A 13465-nucleotide genomic window follows, 5' to 3' on the forward strand; every position below is an offset into this window, starting at 1 on the left:
GTGTGAGGCGGTCCTCATTGCGGTGCTGGCAGGTCACGGTGCAGGCGACAGAGCCGGTTACTAGAAGCTGGCCTTGGTCGGTCCTGACTGCTGTGTGGGACGGAGCGGTTCGTCATGAGACTCACGAGTGGTGTCCCAAGCCACAATGTGGTCACGGGTGTCGAAGTCAGTGGGCAGTGACAGTTTTGGTGAGACCAGGGCGGCGGGTTGAGCTGAGGCAAGGCGAAGTGCGGTGCCCATTGGTCGCAGTGCAAGCAGAAGCTCAGTGGTGGTGGTGGCGATCATCGTCATCAGTGAGACTAGGGTTGCGGTGTGGGATGTGGCGGGACTCTCTGCGGTGCCCTCAGCACACAGAGCCAGTGACTGAGTCGGCTACTTTTCCCCTCTGTGGCAACTGAAACCGCAGTTCCAAAGGCAATACCCAGAGGTCGGTGAAGTATTTGGGGTCCCTGAGACTTCAGAACAGGAGGCAGGCTATACCTCAAGCCCTTGGAGATCTTCATCAGGCAGGCGACACAGCACACAGCAAAGTCCTTGTCCTTTCCTTGGCAGAAATAGCTACTGAGAGCCAACCCCAGACAGTACACAGCAAAGGGGCAGTACTTCTCATTCAGCTTATCCAGCTCTTCTCCTTGGTAAGGGTCCTCTTTAGTTCCAGAAATTATCTAAAGTTCTGGGGTCTGGGCCCCAAAACTTATTCAGCATTTTCCTTTCTTCTCTGGTGGCAGAGAGGTTCTGTGCTCAGCCAAAACCAGTTCTGTCCTCTGTGGTCCAGCTTCCCGGCAAGAGGTGGAAACAGCATTGTGTAAGGCAGACCAGGCCAATTCAGGTGCAAGGAAATCTCCTCCCCTTACTCTAAATGCAGCCCAGGTCTATTCAGCCCAGCCCTGACTCGTCCAGGAAAGTCTGGACACACCTCAACCCCCCCAGTTGCTGTCTATAGTGAATGCACATCCCCAGCCCCTGTCACTCCAAAGCCAGACAGTCAATCCACAACCCAGCAGAGGCAAATAGAATGGCTAAGCAAGAAAATACCCACTTTCTGAATGTGGTGTTTTCAAACACAGAATGTGAAAATCATCCTTGCTAAAAGATGCATCTTTGTGTTCTGAGTTCAGGCATACTAAACTTCACCTTCCCATCTTGTCCCAATGGGAAGCTATATTTATAGGATGTTATAAATAAACTCGCATTCTATCCTATGGGACTTTCAATTTTGAAAACGAAATTCACTGTAGTTCACTATCAGGACCTGTTACACACATCAGTACACATCCTACCTTTCACCTACACTGCACCCTGCCCACAGGGGTACCTTAGGCCCACCTTAGGGGGGACTCACATGTAAGAAATGGGAAGGTTAGGGCCTGGCAAGTGGGTGCACGTGCTAGGTCGACATGACAGTAGAGACTGCGTGCAGACACTGCAGTGGCAGGTCTGAGAACCCTTTGAATGGCTGCTTGTGTGGGTGGCACAACCAGTGCTGCAGGCCCATTAGCAGCATTTGACTTACAGGCCCTAGGCACACACAGTGCTCTATACTAGGGACTTAGTAGTCAGTCAAATAGCAAATCATGGAATCACCAATCCATATTCACAATTTACAGAGGGAGCACTTGCACTTTGGCCCTTATCAGCAGTTGCAAAGTGCCCCAAGCATCTAGACCAGCAAAAAACGAAATTCAGCACACAGGAAAAACTCAGGAAGCAGAGGCAAAACTATAGAGGAAAACCATGCCAAAGATACCAGGTCTCACATATCAACCTGGACAAATGTGGTGATCTGAAGGTCACAAGACTGAACGTCGGCAGGCTCAAGTGGGGGTCAGTAAATGAGTAAATTAAGTTGTTAAGTTGTTAAATATTATTAATAATTATTTACCAGGCTTACAAATGGCAGAAATATGCCATAAAGAGCCATATAATAAGGTAATCTTATTGCTCTCTTACTTTTAATGTAAATTTAGGATTCAAAAAGAAATGCCCGCTGTCAGTATTATTAAAATATTAAAATGGCCGATTTAGACTCAGTGTTGCTTTTTTAACAATAAGTTTTCTTTTTCAGAAAATGCATCTGATCCCACAAAGAAGAACTATATAGTGCAATGGCTATCGAGACCGGATCCCTCCTATCCCGTCAAGATGATATCTTCAAGTAAAAGACACATTTATAACTCTGCCTTTGCCCTTAAGTGCATGCCCCGCCGGCTATGGACCTTGCCTTTTGCTCTCTTTCTCTCCCTTTATGGAACCTTTCCCTGACTGCGCACGTCACACTTTGGGCTGAATCTTTTTTTCCCACTGGGCCGCAGTGCTTAGTATTTCTCTCCTCTGGAGCTTCTGTGGCACCGGAAGCAGGGGTCTTGGAGGACGGATGCGGAAGTCTGTACTCCACAACATGTTGCAGGCCTCTGCAGGAGAGGTACTGTCAGCATACCTGCAGCTGAGGTGATGACGACAAAAGGCTCTCGCTGGATCATGAAATTCAGTTTGAAAGAGAATGTATTGTGCATGTGACCACATCACAATAACGACATGTTGCAGTGCTAACATTCCCCTTTGCAAACCAACCTGAAAGCTGCTTGCACTCCTTTTCAAATTGGTAATTCAAGTGAATGAAAGAACGCCTTCTCTGCTCCTTTTCTCACCCTCGTCTCTTTCAATGCTTTTTTATATTCCCTTAAGCATTTGCATATTTCTTTTTGGGAATGGTGATTTCCAGTTACGCTGCCTCTAACGTTACTGCTGTGCCATGATGTTTCGAAAAATGACCTATGTTCTGTTTATATTTTTAATACTGTATTTCTATGTCATTTTACATTCTATATTATTTCACTTTTTTATACAATTTGGCCAAGGACAAACGAGAAGATTTTATACTTGTTTCAACTGCTGTGCCATTTACATAGAATTGAGTTGTTTAACATATGGTTCACATTCAATGCCCATTGGACGTTTTTTAACATTTGCATGTTTGGTGTGAAATGTGTGTGTGAATGAGGGTGCTATATCTATGCGTGAACTGGCAAATATACTTAGTTACTACAAATTACCTCAGTTTACAAGACATGCCTTTCTTTGCTAAAATATTTAGGAAAATGCCTTAATTTGAAGTGTAACGGCATTGGCCAATGGCTCTTCTCATCATTATACGGCGCTCTATGCTGGTATTTCAATGCAACATTTATTGCGTTTGACGCAAACAAACTAAAAGCAAACGAGGCTGCGCTCTATACTGGGTGTGCAGTCTATGCACATTCAGAGACGTTTTTACTTGAAAGCAGTAAATTGGGTGGGGTGAAAATTTTAATCTTGATATTTCTGTGACTGTTAAAAAATGATGGATGGTCCACTGATCCTCTATTGGGAAGAACCCTACTCAATTATACCTTTGCTGGCCTTGTTTACAAGGCAGTTTGGAAGCTTTCAATCTTAAACTATGTAGCAATTCAACATGTGTCAATATCATGCGATCTCATGTTTAAAGGTTTATGTGAATGTTATCTCATGGTCAGGTATCAAAAGCAAAAAATAACAAAAATAACAAAAAAAATAAATACGTGGCACTGATACTGTTATGTACAAGCAACTGTTGTTTAAACTGTTACAATATATTGATGACTGTTAAACCTTTAAGCGGGTGAAATGTTTAGTGATGTTTCAAGCTGTGGCTGGTTATTGGAGGTGTTACAATAAGGTACTGTATCTAGGCATTGTGGCCAATGCCTTTATGCACTTTGGCTTTTCAGGGATATTTTCTTAGTGTTTTTTTAATGTATTTAACTTGACACAATGTGAAACGTGCCATTTTGGTTTGAGGATTTAACTATGTTATGAGACCAATGTCGTGTGTCGCTATGACTGTGAAAACGAGACACCCCTAGTCTTATCACGATGATTTCACGATATACCTCTTGTTTTTCATGCTTATTGCAAATAAACTATGAACGTACGTTTGGTGTTTTGGATTTTCCAACCTACAACGTTGTTTTTTCAATTTTTAATCAGTAGCATTCTGAATGTTTGAGCTCATGGCATCTTTCATAAATAGTGATTTTTTTTTTTACAATAATGAAACATGGAGTATATATTTAAAGCCATATCAAAAGGCATTTTTTTCTGCACAGTTTTGATTTGAATCATTTTTTTTATTTTTTTTAATTACAAAACCAGCACTGGTTTCCCAACCCACAAGAAATTGTTAGGTGGAACACTGCGTCATCTGCGCGCGCTCTGGGTCGCAATAATGCAGGCTGGCGCGAGCTGAAGGCGCCTCTAGCCGGCTCGACACTCTTGGCATTTGAGAGCGCTCTGCTTCCAACAGTAAAGTTCAACATTTACATAAGTATTTTTCGAGTTTGGTGCAGGTCGCTCTTTTTGAGTGAAAGACAGCGTTTTCCCACTTCCTTGTTTCAGTTAAATATAATGAAATATCACCTAGCAAAAAAAAAAAAACTAGCACGTTTTGTATTTCTCCAGTGTACCCTCTTGCAGATGTGATGGATTCTTGGTGCACAGCGAGGTTTATGGCTTTGACATTTTCCCCGTAAAGGTGCCCGCGTCTGTAATCATAAAGGGCTCCAATCTCCCATCTAATTGGATTGCTGTGTTGGCTGAATGTCTCATTTCACATATGGTGTGTCCTCGCCCAGGAGGGCAGTGCGTCCGCGAGGCAGGCTGATCAGAAATGCTGTGCTGCAGCCGCCGCTTATGGACTAAGTGAGGGCCATGAAGGCAATCCTCATCTTCACAGTAATTTTGAAACATGCCTGCCCAAGTAAAGGGTCTCTTTCATCCTTGCTACAATCAAAAGGCCCGTAGCACAAAGGCATGCTTGAAAAGCTCCTGCTCCTTTATGTTTACCCCGACATTTGAAGTACACCCCAGACCATTTGGGGCTATGACATTTACCTCAGTCATAAAATTCCGGCAGTACACCTACTTTACAAAATGTGCTTATCGACAAATGTGTGTGGCGCTAGTACTTTTTTCCCCTGCAAAAAAATAAAAAAATAATTCTGTTGAGCCATCCATTTCTGTAAACCCGGATGAAATACAGATGTGTTCCCTTATTTTTGTCCCTGGAAAAACACTTACGCCTGTGCATGAGTATATTTGCAGGTGTTCAGGGTGGGCTGGATTGTAATCCATCCTGCAAAATGCTTGTGAATACCACAAACTCATGAGTTTTTGGGTGCTAACTGGATTTTGCACTGACATGCACGCTGGCTGCAAGGCCCTTTTTAAACCCCATAACTCTTAATGCATGACAGTGGAACATGCACCATACTGGCAGAGTTTTAATTGTGTTAAGTTAGTATTATGACCCGGAATTCCATAGAACATTTTTTGTAACCAAATTCCACTTGGATGCGCACAGTGGTTTATAAATCTCGCCCACAGTGCTTTCTATAAGCAAGAGAATGTGAAAGTGAGTAAGTGATAACTTTTTTAGGTCTGACAGAAGCAACTTTAGTTGTTTGTCAGAACTTAATGTAATAATACATAGTACAAAGAAAGAAGGGCAATGGGTGACACTACAGAGCAATATACAATAACTCAACTTTATAACCAAATGACCATTCTATTGGCATAAAGGATGAGTGAGTCGGTTGTATCTTTGATGAGTAAGGGAACACTGTGGTTCATTGTTCTAGGTCCTTATGTTCTAATCTCAAATGAGGTTTTTGTGGCTCTGTGTAGTCACTGGGTTTGTGTCTACCAATAAACATCTTTGCATCGTTACTGTGGCTCCTCATGCTCATTACGTTTTTTTTGGTGAGGGTGACCCATGAGCAGTACATGTCTGTAGCTTTTGATCAACAAAGTACTCCGCTGACCAACGTAATCAGTAGAATTTTTGTGGCAAGTGGTAGGATTTTTTACAGTGTTGAAACTTTAATTGGATGCCGGGATGAACTTTTGAAAAAACCTGTCCCCCTCATAAGTGCCACGACTGCAGCAGAAGATACTGTTCACCAGAGCAAGCCCAGTGCGAGCACCAAAGTCAACGCATGTGCACTGTACTGTCGAAGAGGCGTACGTCAGGAGAGTGGCCTAGCAACACAGGCTCTGCTGATTCAGCTGCCCGTACTTCAAAGCTCCACATCTCCAGGCCACAGTGCACAGGAGAAGACACGTACCAGTTGCTTTAGAGCAGATCTGCATTAGGTCAGTGCACATCACCACAAAGGTAGGCAGGGATAGTAATAGAATCAGAATAGGTCTGGTTATGATGAAGTATGAGATAGAGTATTGTGCATCGAAAATAATTAGCAAACACCAAGGCAGAAAGAATAGGCCCAAAGTTATATTTAGGATTAAGAGATGTGAATTAATCTTGATAGCTGACTCTAGGTCGATTTACTCTATTATCCCCAATGACATGTTTCAAGAGAGATGGTCTAATGTAAAATTGGAACAAAGCAGTATAAATCCCAAGCGGTACAGGGGAGAGAACATTGATGCAATAGGATTCATGTGGGCTAACATAGTATATCAGAAAGGATCATCAGGGGCAGGTCTATGTGGCCAGAAGCGGAAATCACATATTGGGATGGGTTGAACCGTATGACCTACACATCATCATTAATCCCAGGGCATCTGAACAGGTAATGGTGGTAGAGGATACACACCTAGAGGTAATGCTGAGGGATGCCAAGTTTGCATTCAAAGGGATATTAGGACTAATAAAAGATATGTTCACAAAATAATGTAAAAAGAGGGAGTAGAACCAGTGGCTCTGAGTGGCTTTTGTAATGAGACAAAGGTGAAAAGTATGTTGAAGGATGGTTCAGGTGGGTAGTAATGAGCCTGTTAAAGCCTCACAGGGGTTGCCACCAATGGTCATCACCAAAAAAAACCACAGATTGGAAGTTGAGATTTTGTGGGAATTTACGTTGCCTCAACCATAACATAGTGTTTGGATAGTTTTTCTCTAATGAACATAAACAAGGTGGTATTCAGTGCTTTAAATGGGCCGGTACTGTCCGGAACTGAGTACCTGCACTTTTTTATTTTGAGAGGTAGAGTACCAGCACTTCTCAAGAGAATTATAATACTTTCAATTGCGGAGTACCAGCACTTCTCAGAAACAAGCAGGTACTCTGGTGCAGAGTACCTGCACTTGTATTTTTCCATTTCAAGCACTGGTGGTATTAGTGCTAAAAGATGAAAGTTTTTTATCAGTGTTGGATTTGAGATGTGCGCATTATTAAATCGAATTGCATCTAGATTTCAAGGCCTTGACAGACTTTGTTACCATGTAAATGACATTCCAATTCACTTATCTGCCTGTTGGTCTTGGTTTGCAATAAGTGTGTTGTAACGCATGATGTCTGAAATCTTTAGTGGCTAAGGTAGAGTTATATTTTTCCAAGGCAATATCTTGATGTTTGGCAAGCCCAGGAAGAATGCAACATGGCATTGAAACAAGTATTGAATAACTTAGGAAAGACGGCAATGATCTTATGCATAGATAGGTGTACATTTTTGATGGAGGAAGTTGAATATCTAGGATACACCATTTTAACTTACAGAGTAAGGTGGAAAGCAATGTTCATGCAATTAGAGGGGACCCCACACCAGTGGATAAAGATCAGCTGGCGTCGTTTAAGGGTCTACTTGGTATAATTCACATTTTGTCAAGACAGAGGATTTGTGCAGTATATTAAGGAAGGAGTAATCATTTGAGTAAGGAACTGTTGGGCAGGAAAGGGCTACAAAAGAAGAAACTTCAAGAGCACATAATTCTTGCTGATATACTAGCTTTCTTTGATGTGAAGACAAACTACAGTAGTGAAGGCAGATGTAAGCACCATAGGAATGGGCACACCACTATTAGAGTTCCATGGTGGAGAAGAACAAACCCAATAATTTTTCTTCCTGATCCTTATCCAAATCAGAAATAAACTATTTGGTCTTAGAGATGGAGGCAGTGGTGGCCACATGAGGTACAGAGTACTTTCAAACATGCATTTTGGGAGTAAAGGTTATATTGAAAACAGATTAGAAACCTCTGTTATTCCTGAGAGGGGCTGTAAATAGTTCGACTGGACTGGCTAAATTGACTAGTTTGGCTGCTAAATTAAGAGACTGATCGAATTTCTCAGTTGCCATAAGACAATCATTGCCAGAAAAATGTGTTTGAAGCAGAGGAGGTAATGGTGAATGAGGGAGATGTCACTGAGCATAATGATGGCTCTCGTAGAGTGAGTGCATCATGACAGCAGCCAATGCTGTCTTGAAGGAAGATAAGCTGCACATAAAGAAGGGATGGCGAAGGGAGAGATGGATGACAGTAATAATGAGACCATTTACCAAAATTCTTAGGGCCTTATTTATGAATGCCTGCGTCACTTTTGCGCCGCCGTTGTGTCACTTTTAGTGACGCAGCTGCGGCGTAAATAATGCACCATGTTGCACCATATTTATGAAGCGACGCATCTAGGCAGATGCGTCACTTCGTAAACCCCTGCGCTACATTATACCTGCATCAGTTATAATGTATGCAGGGTGGGCATTCCCCCACAAGAAAGGGTTGTAGGAGTGGCCCAGTGAAATCTATGAGATTACGCTGCGCCACTTCTAGGATACCAATGCGTCAAAATCTTACGCCTGCCTAAGGGCAGGCGTAAGGGTGACGCAGGCCCTTTCACATGGGGCTTGCCCCATGTGAAAGGAACATTACTGGAGTTGCGTCACGCTTCCGACACAACTCCGGCAATGCGCCACTTTTGCGGCAGCAGATACGTCAGTAATTCTGACGTATCTGTCATTCCTTGTGACATGGTGCGTCATACAGTAAACATGACGCATCATTCATCTTGCAAGGAGGGCGCACTGAGAAGTGTTGCATCACTGTTTTCACGCAGCGATGCAACACTTCTCATAAATGAGGCCCTTAATGAATTGTCAAAGTGCAGTGAAGGTGTGATATTGTAGGGGCGGATCTGTGCCTCCAGAGGGATTACAAGATAAACACATAGAGCTGTCGTATGAAGGGCACTTAGGCTGAACCATGACACAAAAAATGTTAAGGAGTGGTTCTGGTGGCCTGGTGTTAATAAACAGGTTTCAATAAGCGTGGAAAAGAGTCTAAACGTAAGTGTAGGGTTGCTGAAGAATAACAAGGTCCAGGAATTCCATTGGATAAATATGTTTAGATTTCATCAGACCATTTATGGGTCTGCTAGATTCCCTTTACTTTGCTGCCATCATTACAGTTGTGGACACCATGGGTCATATTATCAAGGGCAATATCGCCACGTTAGCCGCACTTTCGTGCCGCTAATACGGTATTTTTTTATTGCCTTGTTTACAATCTCGCACTAACCCCTGTTAGCGCTTGTATCCGTGAGTTAGCTGCCGGTTTTCTTATCGCCCTGCATGCCATCGCTAATGACATGCAAAGTAGGCTTTCCGGAGCAAAACAACATGGAAATAGTCGCTAAAACGGCTTTGTGGTATTAACAAGCCTGGAGCAGACCCGCGAAGCGACAAGAAAAATTGCGCTATGCACCCTTTATCGCAGGTATTTAACGTCTTCAACAGTTCTGACTTAGCCATACATATAATGGGAGGTGGATTGTACGGCTGAGTCCACATCTTCCTATCACCAAGGATTAGTTTATCGCTGCCGTTTTTATGCTGGATTTCCAGCGATGTGTGCGGAATTTGCCGCTATCGCAGGATTTATTATCGCCGTGGAGATATGAGTTGATAATGACGCGATATCCATTCTCGGCGATAAAATCCTGCGATACGCGGTGTTAAACAAAATCGCGCTAAGCGTGCGCTGCGATATTTATCGCAGTAGGTTGATAATATGCCCCTATAAGTTTAAAAGTGGAGTTTATAGGGGAAGTCACTATCAGACATATGATTAAAATGTTAAAAACAAGGCCAGTTTAAGTGCATTGTTATGGATAATGGCAAACAGCTTGCTTTACAAGAGATGAGAGGGGTGTAAAGCGAAATATGGTAGGACTGCTTTATACAATCTAGAAGATAACTGCATTTTAGAAAGACCTAACAAATTAGTCAAGGTTACCATAGAGTTGGCAGTGAAGAGCAGGTTCGATGTGGAAAGTACTGTATTGGACATGGCGTGAGCTTTCCACACCCCTATGAATGAGTCCACAGAACACGTCAAAGTGATGGCAGGCAATGAGGAAGTTAGAGATGTGACGGTATCGTTATAAGATGGGTTTCTGAGTGATACTGGGCGTAATGTATTTTGTAAACTTTAGAGGTCTGTAGAGAGTTAAGGCTGTGCAAGGAAGTCACGCTGAACCGGGTAATTGATTGGAGGGGAACATCGGATGGGTGGCAGTATAGCAGAGAAGAGGAGAATGCCATGAGAGTGGGAGATGTAGTGGACAGATGATGAGTGACAAGGAGCTGAGAGAGAACTTTGAGGGTATGATAATGACAGAAGGTGAGCTAAAATGTGATTCAGGTGATTTGAGTAGAGGCCAGGGAGGAGGCTGTGATTTAGAGTGATGCATGTCTACGGTGGCCTTGGGCATATCTTTCGACTTGCCTGCATCAGTGAGGGAGAACTATGTACGAGCTAGGAGAGCTCCAAAATGGTTGAATGTTTGTGTTTGTGCCATTCCTTACACCTTAAAGCCAGTTTCCATTGTGTAAGTATTTATGCTATATTTTATAATATATTGGTCCACCAGATGAGGTTCAGCATCCTTATTTAATGTTATAGTCTTGATCAATTTCTATTCTAGGCATGCGTTCTGTACATAGTTTGTTCCCCATAGTTTTTATTTTGTCTTTCATCATATCATTTATATTTTTTCATGGTTATCTTTGTTCACAGTATTAAGGAGAAGAGATGTGTTGTAGCTTTAATGAACATTGAATAGTTCCTTGTACTAGGTTCTTGTTATGCTCAAATCCCAAGTGAGTGCTCTCTGGGCCAGCTGTTGCACCCATCCCTAAAGGACAAGTGCCTACAATCAGACTCTGAATGCACCCACACAAAATGATCATGAAAGATACCCTCAGACCTTCCGTGTTCTTTCTAAAGCTTTGCTGGTTTGGGTGGTGCGTGTTTGTCTTTGCACATGCTGTGGTAATGAGAACATGCACAACTGCAAAGGTGAATCTCATTCATAGAAAGTGGTATAATGCCAACTACGTTAGACGGCAACCACTTCAGAATGTGTATGGGCTGGAACAGCGTCTGCACTTTTGGGATTTCATTAATGCAGTGGCATAGCAATGCTGTCATGGACTGTTGTGCTAGCAAAGAAAAATAAGTCCCACCGCTTGGATAGCAAAAGACAGAGATAAATGAAGTGCAGTTTGTCCTCAAAGAGCTGGTTTCCTGCTGATACAGCACATTCTGCATTAATGATAGCTCCGCCCCTGCATAAAGGGCCCATTCTGTAGTATCAAATAGTGTCCAATGCAGTGCAAGTGAACACTGAGTGCTGTTTGCTCAGGATGTGCTCATCATAAAATACAGTGTTAGCTTTGTTTTCTAAGTGTTGAACCTGGAACCAGGCTAACACGCTCAATCATTTAAATGCATATACATCGGCCGCGCCACTGCCATTGTTCAGTGTTTGAGAGTATAGATATTAACAATGCAGACAATAAGACTAAGCGTTTTAGAGACACAGTAAGTGGTAGGGTGGATTGTGTGGCATGGCTCTACTTCAAACTGTTGGAAAGTGGGTTATTGGTAGGGGCAAATGTAGGTCTGCCACTGGCAATAAGGCAACTAACACATGATAGGACTCAGCATAGGTCTTAAAAAATTATTCCTATGCTCAACCCTTGGTAACGTGGCTGTGAGCAGACAGGCTTAACTTCAAAGACAGGTATGTAAAGCATTTAAAAACACCATTTCAGTAAATAATTAAGACACAACACATAATAAAAATCCAACACGAATTTATAAAAATAGGAAGTATTTTTATCTTTAGAATGACACCAAAATGACAAAAATCCAATGTAGGGAACCGTAGATATGAATTTTCAAAGATTTAATGAAATATAGCACTTAAAAGATTATAGCACCATATTGTGATACCTGCTCGCGATAGACCGAGCCAAAGTCAAAATTTCAGGCCGGGCACGATGCAGCCCTGAGCGGGTACAGCTCGCAGCAGGTCCCGGTCTCAGTTTCTACCTTCACACTTTGGAACTTTTCTGGAGCTTTTCTTCCCGAGGGCCCTCAAAGCTCCCAGCCAGTCCGGATTCGGTGAGGGTTCGCTGGCTTGACTTGTGACGAGGTCCCGGTCAACTTCCCTGGAGCGGACTTAGAAATTTTCTCAAGATCGCTTCAGCGGGGCAACCCAGGACTCCAGGCCGGCACGCGATGGAAGGTAGGCGGCTTGGCTCTCGCGGTTGCTCCCGGTCACCTTTTCTACGAGCGGACTTAGAAACTTTTCTGGAGCTTTTTCTCACGGAGTCTCTCAATGCTCCTCATGTAGCCGGATCCAGTGAGGATTCACCAGCTTCAGTTTTCTTCAAGTCCCGGTCAAACTCTGGAAGTTGGAAGTATGGGACGAACCTGGTTGGCTTGGCCGGCTCGCAGTTGAAGGCAGGCAGCCTGGCTGGCCAGGTTGAGTTGGTCCCTTTATGGAGCTTTTTTTCAAAGTTGCTCCAAAGTTCTCTAAACTTCTTGAACTACCATTGTGTACCCTAGTGAATGTAGGTGTTTTAACTTTATTCTAATGTGTCTCTTTTCAGCAGAGCACTGGCCCTGGGCCTGGTAATGCAGAGCCCCGGGTCAGTCAGTTACCACCAGTATCAGTCAGCAAAAAGTTGGGGGGTTCCCAGGCACAGGATGACTTTGCAACACAAAGCATCTCAAGACACAGTTTTCTTGTATTTTCCTGCATTATCAGGGAGCTCTCCAGGAACACAATAATGATTTTTAACAGATCCCAACTTTCCATGAGATCATGCTTGATGCGAGCGGGATGTTGTGGTGTTCCTGTGTTTGGAGCTCGCAACTGTAAAACATTGCCTTCCTTGTCGACATTAAAAAAAAAGGAGGCTAACAACATTTATTGTTTCCTTATAGATAGATGGGTCCTGGTTGATGAGAGAAAGGGATTTTGTAGCCAAGGTATTTTTGAGGAGATTGCATAACTGTTTATGAATAATACACACACATGTAGTTTGACTTTGGCCTCCACCCTGAACAAATAAGGTTTCATCAAATGGCTGATACATGGCTTCTCTGGTGAAGGCGTGAACTGTGTCATTCTTTCTTGAGAGGTTTTTAGTTCACTTAAAACTATTGGCATGGTTTTAGGATTGCTTCCGCTGGTTCTCGTGAGGTTTGTTATGCTGGACAGTGACATCAATAAGTAACACAAACACATAGCTGTGGAAAGTACATTATCCTGGTTTCTTTTATGCACAGGCTTGTGATACAGGTGTTTTTGGCTAGTTAAAGTAAATTATTGATACCAATCTTGAGGAGACATGA

General features: G+C 42.9%; 1 protein-coding gene across 1 annotated transcript in view; it reads left to right on the forward strand.

The window, feature by feature from the left end:
- LOC146810884 (A disintegrin and metalloproteinase with thrombospondin motifs 2-like) overlaps window positions 1-13465 on the forward strand; it is a 1551661-nt gene that overhangs the window by 1465033 nt on the left and 73163 nt on the right. Inside the window, exon 21 of the mRNA XM_085617927.1 lies at window positions 2066-2155. Coding sequence (XP_085474053.1) covers window positions 2066-2155 — 90 coding nt within the window. The remainder of the gene's footprint in view (window positions 1-2065; window positions 2156-13465) is intronic.

The sequence above is a fragment of the Triturus cristatus genome, chromosome 7 (genome assembly GCF_964204655.1).
Source record: "Triturus cristatus chromosome 7, aTriCri1.1, whole genome shotgun sequence".
Taxonomy (NCBI): Eukaryota; Metazoa; Chordata; class Amphibia; order Caudata; family Salamandridae; genus Triturus; species Triturus cristatus.